A 14157-nucleotide genomic window follows, 5' to 3' on the forward strand; every position below is an offset into this window, starting at 1 on the left:
TATCGATAAGTATAGAAAGAAAGAAAGAAGAAAAAATATTTATTTGACATCTAATACAAAAACAAACACATAAAAACAATGGAGAGAAAAGAGGAAAAAATGTTGTCAAAGAGGTCACCCACTCAGTTCATTTTGACAGTTGACATGTTACTGCTAAGTGGTTGTCAGTGGGTAGCTTCTACTGCTTCTACGCAGGGGCATTAAGTATAGATTATTAATTGAGTGGCCTTCTTATGACAGGCTAAAGAACAGATAAAACATGGGCACGTGCAAGTTTTAAAATAATCTGTCTTCTCCTGGAGCGATTTATTTCTGTTTGAAATGCTATAGTTTTTGAAAACAGCTTTGTGCTGGTTTATTTAAGTCTGTTTACTGCTGAATGAGCTTTAATTACCTACAAAATAATTAACTTATTGCTGCATGAGATAAACGTCTTTACTACATTTTTATGTTTGGTAAGATTTTAATTTGAACAGTTTCGTAGCCAAAATGATTTTAAAAATATGATTGTTAAATAAGTTTAATATTTTTCACAACAAAACATTATGGAAACTTAAAATATAATACGGTTTATGTGTTTTTTACTGTATCTTATATAATATTAATATAACTCTATGTTTCTCAAATATAAATAAATAAATAAGTACCTACTTACTTACTAACTAAGCGTTTTTGTTAAGCCACTCCTTGGATATGCTGCTTGGCAAAAGCTCTTTCTTAACAATTTGCTAGAAAGATCAGAATTCTAGACCCCCCAGCACCCTTAACTTTTGCATTTATTAATAGATCCTGTTAAACTTATTTTCTTTTAACAATTATCATCAACCTCAACATTATAAAAAGCCCTACAGTAATATCGAATAACTGCCTATTTCTATCTTCGAACGAGCGGGTCCCAAAACCTTAAAGAAATCCATAAACTATCGAGTTTTCCCCACACTAGTATCGGTACGGTTTTTGCCCTTTTTAATCGACAAGCCTTCAAGGAATGCCGGGTGCCGAATTATATTAAGTGGCAGGGCAGCATCAGGGGACCACGACATAATAAGATGTGCACCTATAGATTTTAGTATGGAGGAAAAAATGTGCAGGGGTCTTACGACATAAAGACAGCACCTATAGATTTTTTTAGATAGGTAGGGGAAAAACTGTGCAGGGGTTCCATAAGTTATGTATAGAGGGGCCTTAAGTGGTTCCTTTCAGAAAAAAGTTAAACTGAATTTAAATTGAATGATGATCTTTATTTTATAAAAAACATAAACCTCCTTCTGGGAAATTCGGATGAAAAATAACTCGCATGAAAATTAAAAAGTTATTTTTCCAGTTCTGCATTTATGACTACTTACTCGTCCACTTTATTAAAATAATAAAACTTTAATTCAGTCTCTAAATCTTGGGGGAGTTGGCCTTTATTAAACACGATTTTATTACGAACTAACGAATACTTACTTAACAAGTTTTTTCTATTACATTTTGAGGTAGTAATTTCCTAGTAGTTAAAATATTTGTGTTTATCGTGGAAGCATAATATTTTACTTTAAAGCTCTGAGTGTATTTTTTGCTAAAAATATTCGTGAAGGTATTTCAAATTTCTTTTCATCACTTCTATTATCATCTAGAATCTAGACTAGATCATAGTCGCATTTTCTAGAGCAAAATCATAGAAAAACAATATTATTTATTTTAATAATTTACTCGTATTCACATACTCTCAAATCTTACAAAGACGTGTACGTCTGATATCTTTAAGACATCAACTTACCTTCTAAAGTTCTCAATAAAACTTTAGTAAATTCATAATTAATGTACCTATCTAACTAGCTTTTGCCCGCGGCTTCACCCGCGTGAAATTTAATTTGTCACAGATCATTATAAATTGTAGCCTATATGTTATTCTGGGTTATAAACAATAATACTGGAAAGTTTCATCAAAATCCGTTCAGTAGTTTTTGCGTGAAAGAGTAACAAACATCCAGACATCCAAACTTTCGCATTTACGAGTATAATATTAGTAGGATACGAACAAAGTAAGTAATATAAACAAACTCTCAAACTAACTAACAATAGAAGTCCCAAAGTCATACCAAGCTTATATCTGTAACTTGCAAAGCTCGATCAGTCGATAGCTTAAAGTTTAGCCTAAAGTTCCAAACTCCGAGGTCTTTGGCCGTTATAAATCTAATTGTGCCCTCAGAGATTTTATGTCAAACTTCAGACATCTTAAAGCTGATAGTTCGAAGTAAACTCATAAAATTAACTGTGCTGACTGATTGGTTTGTCAAACAACTAACAAAAGTAGGTACTAGAGATGTTTATTGCCTTAGTTTATTTTGTTACAAAAGGCAAACATTCATTGATTAATTGTTTTCCATTGTTATAAAACCTTATTTGAATTTAGTGACATACAGATAAAAAAATTAAAAATGGTTATTTAAAGTCCATATTTAACTAAATTAGGGTTTTGTAATTTTCTATGTTTTTGCTATTCACTCTCAGTACGCAAGTAGGCTGATTGTAAAACATTGTCTTTCATTTTTTCTTTCTTACCAAAGTGTGTTGCAGTTTTAGGGTCTCAAAAATTCTATTTTAAGTATCCATAGAAATAAAAGAAACGAGTACCTACATAAACCATCTTACCCAAGTCTGTCACGACGATAGTAACATTGTTTTGTTTTAGCAGTTCAAGGTAAGAAAGTCAGATAGGTAATTTTTGTTTGGAGATTCCGGTCTTTGGGCTAAATAAACTTATTCCAACAAGTTAGATGCAGGCCAAGAGTATAAAACTAATAACTACACTTACCTGATTTGCACTTAGCCCTCGCGCACTTGCACGTGACGTCTTCACACGGGTCGCAGTGGCAGCTCTCCACGGCTGCGGTCCAGGATGGTGATGAGGTACCTCCTGGCACCTGCAGACAGGAAGAGAAGGTACTGAATACTGATGCATGGGTGTACCCAGGGGGAGAGGGCAGCTGCCTCCCCTGAAAATCTCGCAGAAAATATATAAACTCGCTTCGCAACATGTCTTTGTTACAATTGGAATTAGGTTTGTGTTGTCAACTCGAAAAACGTAAAAGTGACACTCAAAGAGGCCAAACCTCTTTGGGTGTCACGAATTATTTGACGCTGACTATACCCACACAAGTTTGACGTCATTGCAGAGTTTATGTTATCAAAGACAGAACGTCTATTTACTACTACATAAATCATAGCAAATGATCGGAATTGTGCCAGGTTTCTATAAAAAAAAACTTCTTTTCTAAGTTACGAGTAATTCAGGGAATCTGAGATGACAATTACAAAAAAAAATGCCTTTCCAAACATTATTCAAACTGCGACTCACCTTTTGTTCTAAGCTAGGTCCTAGTGTAGTAACTTTCAGTTCATTCGCTTCCATGACGTGCCTTCCTTCATCAGCAATGATGTCCAGATCAACTCTGCTAACGCCATCTTCCATCAAGCTCTTCAAACCGTCAACTTGTTTCGTTCTTTCGCCAATTTCTGTGTAAGTAGGCTCTCTATCGACCCTGGGTGGAGTTGTTGTGAGTCTTTGCATAGTGTCGATATGTCTCTCGCTTACGTTATTACTATTTCTACTGGACGGGGCAACTTCTAGTTCAGCTGAGAAGGAAACGTCTTTCTGGTATAGGACATCTTCTTCTGTATCTGCCGTTTCGGTTGATTTTGTCGCGTTTAATTCTGTAACAAGGAATATACGTCAGAAAGTCAATGTAGGTAAACCTATTAAAGTTCAAACTCTTGTAGAAAAAATGCCTGTTCCCATAATTTGGATTGTGGATAAAAAAAATCTTACGAAAAGTACGATAATGTTGTCCCGAGGTATGATAGGGAAAGCTATACTGGGATGATGTATCGTGTATTACTGTGAAAAAGGCTTACATCACATAATAACTTCGGAAGACCTACCTGATAGGGATCGTTGGATCTAGACCTAGACTTAAACTGACCTAGACTGATGGGATCTAAACTTAAAATAAAACAATATTTTATCCGAATTTGTATTTATTCACTCAGAATCAGAAATGGAAACCTTAAAGTTTTTATAATACTCCTTCCACGCTTGCCAATTGGACTTCAGCATTAAAAAACAGATGTCGATAGTTGTAGTTTGAACTGCGAAAATAAGCTGAGCGAGCGCGTACAGCACCGGCCAAGCATTCGGCTCGGCTGCCACAACCGCAGCGAGCATTACAGCTCCACTCATGAGTAAAGTAAAAGTCGCCGCTTGGGTCTTCACCCTCACACTCTGAGTCCCTCCTTTCAGCAAAGACTGCAGCACAACCACGTATATCACACAGTTGATTATCAACGGAATAAGCAACATTACGTCGTACTCTATAAATGGGCGCAATCCGCCCCATAAGGCATGGTCGACCACGCTCACTACAGTCGTCATTGTAGCTACTCCCCAAACGAGCAAATTGCTTTTCAGCATCCGTCGAGTGATACTACTCTTGAACACTTTCACTAAGTCCATATAAAACATCACAGAGGCGACAAGCAGCCACCAAGCGCACGCGCAAAGTAAAAAGTTGATTGTCTCTTCAATCCAGTATTTCTTGCCGAGCGTTCGGCTCGCTTCGAGTACGCAGTGTAACGCTGCGAACGTCGTCACGATCATCATGAAAACGTGGTTCCTGAACGAACGCCATTTTGGAATCAGTGTCCAACTGGACACACTTACTAGGGCCGTGATCGTTGACAGCACCATGCTGATAAATAAAACGTATTCGATATGGAGATACGCGAAAGGTTTTTCTGTCATTGCGGCCGATAACTGGTATTTTATTTGATCCTCAGCGTTTGTTAGAGCAAATTTAAAATTGATACTGTTGTCATCACTATTGAAGTTGGCATCATCAGTATCATACTCGTATTCGTCACCACGATACACTTCGTAATACGCATTCTGTGATTGAGATGGAGTCTTCAACAAATCGTTTGCGATCTTCATTTTTAAATCAATGTTGTTTTGAAACTAAACATGCAGTGGTGCGTTTATTACACCGTTAAATTCCAACTGGTGATATTTCCACTGATTTTAACCGTAATTAGATATTATTATGTACCTACAACCAGTCATTAGTTTGTATTCATTAATATTTTTTATCATTACGTGCATTTTTGTGAAGGTTACTCGATAATAGTGCTTTTACATCACTTATCTGCTACTTATCAAGTACCTACTCTCATTCATCGACAATAATTTAAATATAATTAATTAATGGGCATAATGATTACCTAGTATTGCTATAATTATTTATAGGTTGTTTATTTAGTTACTACAGCATATTAATTAAGAAAACGGATGCCCTAATAATTGATACCCGAATTTCTAACCTTATTAGGCTTTGGTATAATATTCGTATACTTAATAACAAACGCCTAAAACACAACTGATAAAAAGAAAAGATAAAGAAATTCTAGCACTTACTTAGTTCCTTAGACATCCGTATCAGTTACGTGTAGCACGTAGCAATACTACAGAGCACCCACACAGATATTGTTACATGCTACACGATTACACTTAGAGTTTTGTAGCATGATAAACATTGTAGCACGTAGTGATACTACAATGCCCTCACATTACGTTACATGCTACACGTAGCTTCAGAGTTTTAGCATTGTAGCGCTTTCCTGCATACCCGTAGTCATCACTAACGTCAAGCAATACTTCGCATTCACACAGAAGTTATTTTGACGTAACACAAAAGGTAAACGACACTTATAAAGACCTCTGTAGTAGGAGTAATTTTGTAGCACCCGCTCGTAGTCGTTACGTGTAGCACGTAGCGACGCACGTAGCGTTACACGTAGCGTCTGAATTTCGTAGCGAAAGCAACGTTGTAGCACTTACCTAGACACATTACTACGTGCTACATACACGTAGCACATGTAACATGCTACACGTAGCTTAGTTAAATTGTAAAGCTTATCTAGACACCGTAGTTGTTAAGTGTAGCACGTAGCGATACTACACTGCCTTTACTCGGAAGTTACATGCTACACGTAGTTGATGAGGAATTTTGTAGCGAAAGTAATGTTGTAGCACTCAACTAGACACCATTGACTAGTTGAGACACGTAGCAATACTACAGTGCACTCACCACAGAAATTATAGTAGTAACATACTACACGTAGCTTAATTCTATAGCGAAAGAAATGTTGTAACGCTTATTGAGACACTAATAGTCGTTACGTGTAGCACCTAGCGATACTAAAGTCCGGTCACCGAGCACGTAGAATTTCGTCCAATGACCCCAAGCTACCCATCCTTATCGCTCGGGTGTAATTATATTGCTGTCGTAGTGTCGTGACTGTTCGACGGGCGGCCGCCGTGAGTGTGCCAGACGAAATACTACGTGCTCGGCGACCGGACTTTACACTGCCTTCACGTAGCTAATAAAGAGTTCCGTAGCAATATTGTAGCACTCACCTAGACACCCGTAGCCATTGACGTGTAGCACGTAGCCCGGGCTACAGCCACATTCATAGGTGCCATCGTGTAGCTCTCTGCATAGTTGCTCGCAAGGGCTACCCTCGCCGCACCTCCCTGCAACAATGAACAAAATTACACCCTTTGCTATTTGTGATAAAGAAGGTTTTACAAGAACAAATAGGTATAAAATTATTCCATGTAATTATTGATGACATAACATATAAACTCATTTTATTTTTGTAAGTAGGCTTTTAAAAAGCACTTTTACACGTCCCAGTATTAACCCTACAACTGCTTGGGGCCAGTGCTGAGAAAAAGCAGCGCAAGAAACTCAGTCACTATTGTCAGCCTTTTTTCAAGGGTTTACAGTCTTTAAAATAATAATTATGATTGTGTGTGTAATACAACAGAAAATCTAACGTGTAACTTTAGAATAGAATAATTTGTATTGTACGTAATGGTACTTTACTAAGGTAATATTTTTTGGTTAACACAATTTTAGTAGCTGTTGCAATGGACAAAAATAGTCATCTATTGACTTTCGTTTTCAACGACAGCTGTATCGCAGAATCTGATCCTATGTAAAAACTTGTTAACACTCGTTCAAACAAACACTCCTTGACCCCTTTTTACCCAACTTCTGCAGTTTATCGAGAAACTACTGGCCATAAGCAATAATTCACGAAAAAAGCTAAGCGCAGTTCGGCAAAAAATCGAAAGGGTATGATGGACGAGCGGCCCCGAAAATATCTGGCTGCTAAGTACAGGCCAGAAGTGGTCGCATTTTTAGAAGGAAAGTATACAGGGTAGTCGCCATATCAGACTAGCTATTCTTGGCAAGGGTTTTAACCTTTGTTTGTCATCATCCGCTTTGCAATGGAGGGAAGTCGAACCTTAATTTCGAACTCCTATGTTGTTCTGATTAATTTCGTTGCGGGTTCAATGACAGTTTAACTTTCCCCCGGGACAAACTTAACCTTCATTGGTTGGGTTTATGGCGGTCAAGCTGTAGATCCTGGCTACACAGAAGTTGCAGCGGTGGGAACGAGAGGCGGGAATAGTCCCGTTAACTATAGTAGCGCAGTGCTTGAGGTATGGGAGCGGTATGGGATTGTGTATTGGTGACGTCAAACGTTAGATGTGCTTCAGACTGCATACTCACGTCGTATGTTATTTCACAACACTCCTTCTGTGCCTTTCTTAGACCCCAGAAAATGACTCTGTTGTTCTTAAAATCGATTTAACCAAAAGTTGTCTGCTGCTGGACAAAGGCCTCCCCAAGGATTTCCACATCTACTGGTCCTGCGCTGCCCGCATCCAGGTGCCTACTAGGACCTTTCGGTCCACCAAGCGGAAGGCCTGCCTACACTACGTCATCTATTCCGAGATCGCCACTTGAGAACTTTTCTGCCCTAACGACCATCAGCTTTGCGAGCTACGTGCACCCGTGCCACTTCTCGAGCTATTGACTATTTGAAAGCTTATTTGACTATTCCCACCTCTCGTTACCACCGCTGCAATTCCTGTGTAGGACCTACAGCTTGACCTCCAATAAAAATCCAACCAGTGAAGGTCAAGTTTGTCCCGGGGGAAAGTTAAACTGTCATTGGACCCGCAACGAAAGTGTGAAGAACTTATTTGCAACTTTTGAAGATAAATACCTATAGTGTGCTTACAGCGCGGCATAAATACGTTTTGCAAGCCATTATTCAGTTACTGTACGAATCTACACAGTACGTTAACATACAACTTAAACGTTACATGTACACCTACACGTTTTCTACGAGAAATTAATCGACTAAATGTATCGATTCACGCCCCGACAAAGTGCCTAACCACTGACGATAATCGATGCATCGGACGCGTCGATTTCATTACGATGGGCTGTGGTGTAAGTTACGAGATCTGATGGATCTAAAACACTATCATAGTTACATCATCATCATCATTTCAGCCACAGGACGTCCACTGCTGAACATAGGATAGGCCTCCCCTAATGATTTCCATATAGCGCGATTGGTAGCGGCCTGCATCCAGCGCCTTCCTGCTACCTTCATGAGGTCGTCGGTCCACCTTGTGATTGGACGTCCCACAAGGTCCCATATTATGTTACACCACTGAATAATTTGGTTACACTGGGTGTTTTTTTACCCAAACGCCGATAGAGGTTTGGAGTTAAGTATACTTATGTATTAAGTTTATTTTTGCTGCCGGTTTTTCAAGTGAGTGAATAAATAAATGAGTAGAGTAATAATAAATACGGCGTCTATAAGAAAATCGAGTCAAACGAAATAAATTAACGTTCTCAACGGTACATTGTACCACACAACAAAATGGCAGGTGTTGCCATTATAAGCTACCCCTTTGATCTTTTAACACTCACTGCACTTTAGCACACACACACTGCCTATTAATTATGATACTTAGTTGCTGCACTGCATAATTATAATACTTACAAAACACTAACATCACACACTACAGTATTATTGTCCCGAGAAAATCATCATCATCATCATCATATTAGCCATCTTAGTGTAGATGTCATGCCCTGAGTGCCCAAGCAACTGCACTCAGGAGGATTTGATGAGTGCTACTGACAACGCCACTCTTGTGGCGGAGTTTTGGGCTGACACTGTGTAGGTTTGTTGTCGACACGAAAAGAAGAAGAAGAAGCCATCTTAGTCGCACTAGATGCAGGCAGGAACATGGAAAGCATTGGAGGAGGGCTATGTTCAGCAGTGGACGTCCTATGGCTGAGATGAGGGTTAAATACTTAGACATTAAAAGCGATTTTTATAAGCCCACTTTAAAAAATATAAGTTATTAATGAAAGTTTTAATAAAACTAGGCAATAAAAAAGCTATGAAAAATGTTTACCAAGATCTTTTAATCAACTGAATTCTTTGTTAAAAAATAATTCCTATTTGAGAGAAAATACTCCGGAGCACCTAGTAGCTTTCCGCGATGTGGAATTCGAGGAAAATAATTACTAGGAATGTTTGAATTCCACGAAATAAATCCATTTGTCATTCATATTCAAATTACTTTCTTGTCGCCACTCCATAGTCCTCGAACGTAAAAAAAAGTTTAAAATATGCGGAATGTCTAAAATTTCCAGAGAAAATTAAAAAATGTGGATTTCCAATGATTTTCAATTATTATGATACATAGCTCGCTAACAAACTTTTTTCCACTCACACCCTGTATAAAGTCAGCGTGATAAAAATGTCTATACTGAAAACTGCGCAGTCTAATTGGCGCTCTCATGGAAGGCTGGCCGTGATGAAAATACGTAATTACGAGGAGCGTTGGTTTGTCGTGCCGCCCGCCATTAGAGGCGTAGAACCTATTTTGCGAACGAATTTTCACGAGGCTGGCAGGTTGTGGCTTCAGTATCAGCGGAAAGGTGTAAACAAAATTAGAAACGATGGCTTCTACAACTCTAATAGTCAGCGTTTTGGTTTCTTTTTAGAGACTTGAAGGTATCAATCCGGGCTTTAGTATATTACTAAAGCCCGGTCTGTGAGCACATAGAATTTTGTCCAATGACCCCAAGCTACCCATTCTTATCGCTAGCGCGTAATTATATTGCTGTCGCGACTGAGCGACGGGCGCCCGCAGTGAGTGTGCGAGCGCGACAGCAACATAATTACGCGCGAGCGATAAGAATGGGTAGCTTGGGGTCATTGGACAAAATTCTACGTGCTCGCAGACCAGACTATACATAATCTTCTATCTATACTAAGGTGCAGAAGATCTCATAAAGGCAGCAGGAAGGTGCTGGATGCAGGCCATCATTACCAATCGATCCATCTGGAAATCATTGAAGGAGGCCTTCAGCAATGAACGTCCTGTGGCAGAAATGATGATGATGATGAAGGTGCAGAAGAACGCAGACCTTTATTACTTACGAGTGTTAAGAGTTGGAGTTGTTATTACCTAACTTTGGATCGTTTTGCACAAGATTTGTGTGTACCTTAGGTATAGATAATTTTTGCCTACCTTATACTAGTGAATAATGATCAGATTTTTAGAACTTAGCTATAAAAATAGTAACAAAATAATTCGTTTGTTTGGCTTCCCAAAACCGCTCAAACCACAGCTCAACTCTTCAGCTATTCGGGCGGTCAGGAATATTATATTGTCGTAATTATTCCTTGTCGGCGCCTAATAGGAAGGCTCCCGCAACCGCCGCGTCGGTGGTTATGCTACATTGCCTCTGTTTTCTTTTCAGGCGCTGCTATTTTGAAGAACTTTATTTTTAACTCGCTTCTGTCCGCTACTGCTTAAACGTTAATTTCCTTCCAGAGAAAGTCCCCTCAAACAAAATTTGTTCTTAAGTATCCCACCAGAGAAACAAACCCAGTTCCTCAGGAAAATGTACAACCAAATTGTCAAGAATCTATTTTAAATAGCGGAATAATAAAATGTTGCCGTTATCTATAAATTATGTCGTTTAACTCAATAAGTACTGAATGTTAGAGGACATAGTCTAAAACAACAACCAGTTCATTCTCATCAACAGACTCCTTAATATTTCTAAACATGGTCCTTCGAGCCGGATACACCAAACTAACACTTCAGAAGTGCAACCACGGAACTGTACAACCGGAAATAGGACTTTGGAATGGCTGCAGACGTGTGGGGTCTCATTTAGAGTTTTGTTTCGCCCATTATACGGCAAATTGGACGGACAATTAAATCTTCTATTGACGGAGCTGGAGGCAAATTGTGTTTGGAGTTTGCTTAATTGGGTTCATGGTGCTGCGAGATGTTAGTAAAACTTTAGATTGGGATTTTACTGAGTAATTCGTCATCGTTTCCATCTTTGTGTTTTCTATGTATAATAAGTATGTACACACACCGGCAGATTTAGCGGAACGCAAAAAAAAGTATGAAAATAAGGAAAATTACTACTGATCTATGAAATATTTATTATACAAAATAAAGAGATAATTAAAATAAAATAAAATAACATATATTTTTTAAATATTTAGTCGTTTTTATTTAATAAAAAATCATCGAAACGAAATTTCAATTTTTCAGTTTTGAACAAAAATTAGAAATTGTGGCCAGATTAAAAATTAGGGTAGCTTATCACTATCCAAATGAATGAATTAATGATGGGTATTTCCCCCTCTTGCTCTGATGATGGTTTCCATTCATCTGAGCATGCTGCAGTTAATGATATGAAGGGTATTTTGGGGCAATGTCTGCCATTCCTCTAGTAACGCGTTTCTCAACACCACCGGTGGTATTCTGAGTTTAACACATCTTTTAAGAAAGTCCAAGACATGCTCTATAGGATTCTTGTCTAGGGATCTTGCCAGCCACTGCATCATGGGTATATCCAAATGGTTTAGATGTGCCTGTACTGAGCGAGCACTGTGAAAACGAACATTATCGTGAATTAAACTAAAGGAGTCCACAATAAATGGAGTAAATGGCACATCATGTTCTTCTAAAATGTTCCTAGTGTACCATTCAGAAGTCGTATTTCCTCCATCACCCACCACTAACTCCGTGCGAGCTCCCAAAAAAATCCTTCCCCACACCAGAATTAAGCTACCTCCATAAACCACGATATTTTCAAAATTAAGACTAAATGTTACGTTCTCTTTGTGTCTCCATATTCGCTATCTTCCATCGATCTGGTTTAAGAGAACTCTGCACTCATAAGTGAAGAGATCATGCCTCCAGTCGTTCAAGACCCAATCACGATATTCACGTGAAAAGTTCAATATGTTTTTTCGGTGCTGTGTCACAAGTTGGAGCTTTCTCGGGTATGCACGACCCTATACCAACTTCAGTAAATCTCCTGTGAACTGTGGGCTCAGTCACTCTTACTCCTCGAGTGTCTTTAAGGTTATTTCTGGCTTGAACAGCAGGTAACCGCGACTTTCTGAAAACTCGAAGTTGTAAAAAACGGTCATCCCGTCGCGAAGTACGCCTTTTTCTGACTTGAACCCTCCTCCTAACGACAGAAATGATCAATCTGTACCGTTGGTTACTGCCATGGGTGGTCGATACTGATCAACGACGTCTTACGGCAGCCGATTTGTATGCATGGCCGTTACTTCTCATTTCATCTGCCTTAATGATTTCTGACGGTGCTAAGCTGGGCATAATAAACCCTTATAAGTAACTGAATGCTTACACAACAAAATTCTCAGAAAAAAACATCTTTCACGTAAAAGAAATCCAAATTAGCAAAAGCTTCATTCAATTCAAAACACTCAACGAAACTGTTGATGGGGTAATTTAAACAAAATAATTAAAAAAATATACTGTTGGCAATTATTTTTTTCATATTTAGAATTAAATTAAAAAATAATGTAATAATTAGGCATTTTTTTTCCTAAAATAATGATGATATTGATGCTTTTTTTTCCGTTCCTCTAAATCTGCCGGTGTGTGTATTTACAAAAAAAAAGTATTTTAGTATGTTTATATCCGTTGTCTAGTACCCATAGTACAAGCTTTGCTTAGTTTGCGACTAGAAGCGCAGTGTAAAATGTTCAACGATATTTATTATTTATTGTTATTATTTGTTTATAGTAAATTAACACCCGTATTCACAAACATTACTATGAGGTCTCACAGTGCGCGTGGACGCACAGGGTCACACGCGAACCAATCACAGTGCTATTCAACGCTGTGCGTTTGATTTTCTACGTTACTTAAGCAAGCATCGTTTGTGAATACGGGTGTAACTTTATATTTCTTAAAACTAAAGTTTTGTCACTATAGCGATTAATATTTAAAGTGCTCGACAAACAGCGAAGTGATGGCTTAATAATAAGATCCCTTCGGAACCCCTTGGTATGGAACTCAAAAACTCTTATTTATGTATCAGTTCGCAGTGTACTATTTATGTTTTTGACTGACATCTTAACCTACGTTTGAATTTTACTATTTTATAAATTCTCATGGTACTCATAAAAAACATCCAAACACCGTTCCTGTCGTAAATTCCTAATCTATTTTTCATAAAACGGCATGACAAAGCATCCAGTACTCGGATGATTCAATAAACCCCGGATATAGGTCAATGGGTATAGATAAATTACGGTTTATGGTGTAGGAAAACCATGAGACTGGATATTTGCAGGACTGGCTCTAGATTTTATGGTCTGGAATCAAAAAGACGAATGCTGTGTCTCTTTTTTGCCTCTATAAAAAGAAAGAAAAGAACTTTCACAGTACAGCAACCTTCGATTATTGTTAAAAGCTAGGGACTGTAGTTTATTGTTAACAGCTAGCTTTGTTAGACTGAAATTTACTGCCTGCTGCTGTTTTTCCCGAACACTTTATTCTGGGCCACTTCAAGGCCTGACTGAATAGGCACTTACAGGGCAGGTGTACCATCCTTGACTACATTTAACTTAACAGCAGGTGCCACTTTGATGACAATCCATCCTGAAAAATCCTGTAATGCGGTCTCCCTACTCAGAACTAACATGAATCCGATTTAGCACCCTCTAGTGGCAAAGAGTAGCTAGAATAATAGCTACTTGCCTGGTGAACGAATAAAATTAGATTGAATACAATGAAAGCAAGCAAGTGGTTGCTACAGAGTAGAATAAAACCACACCACTACTTCTCTTCCCGTGGATGTCGTAAGAGGAGACGAATGGAAACAATATGGCAACAACAAAAATAAACCTCCCCAACCTGTCTGGCCAGCGATGGGAGTA

General features: G+C 38.4%; 1 protein-coding gene across 1 annotated transcript in view; it reads right to left on the reverse strand.

Moving 5' to 3' along the window:
- The window catches only part of LOC114351008 (ATP synthase subunit alpha, mitochondrial-like), a 40639-nt gene extending 26811 nt beyond the window's left edge, over positions 1 to 13828 (reverse strand). The window contains exons 1-4 of the mRNA XM_028302039.1: positions 13813 to 13828; positions 6458 to 6574; positions 3344 to 3699; positions 2801 to 2909 (exon numbers count right to left, since the gene is read on the reverse strand). Of these exons, the coding sequence (XP_028157840.1) occupies positions 2801 to 2909; positions 3344 to 3699; positions 6458 to 6574; positions 13813 to 13828 (598 nt within the window). The remainder of the gene's footprint in view (positions 1 to 2800; positions 2910 to 3343; positions 3700 to 6457; positions 6575 to 13812) is intronic.
- Between the last annotated feature and the right edge of the window lie 329 nt (positions 13829 to 14157).

Source organism: Ostrinia furnacalis, unplaced genomic scaffold (genome assembly GCF_004193835.3).
Source record: "Ostrinia furnacalis isolate ACB-3 unplaced genomic scaffold, ASM419383v2 OfSCF1066, whole genome shotgun sequence".
In the NCBI taxonomy this organism is placed as follows: Eukaryota; Metazoa; Arthropoda; class Insecta; order Lepidoptera; family Crambidae; genus Ostrinia; species Ostrinia furnacalis.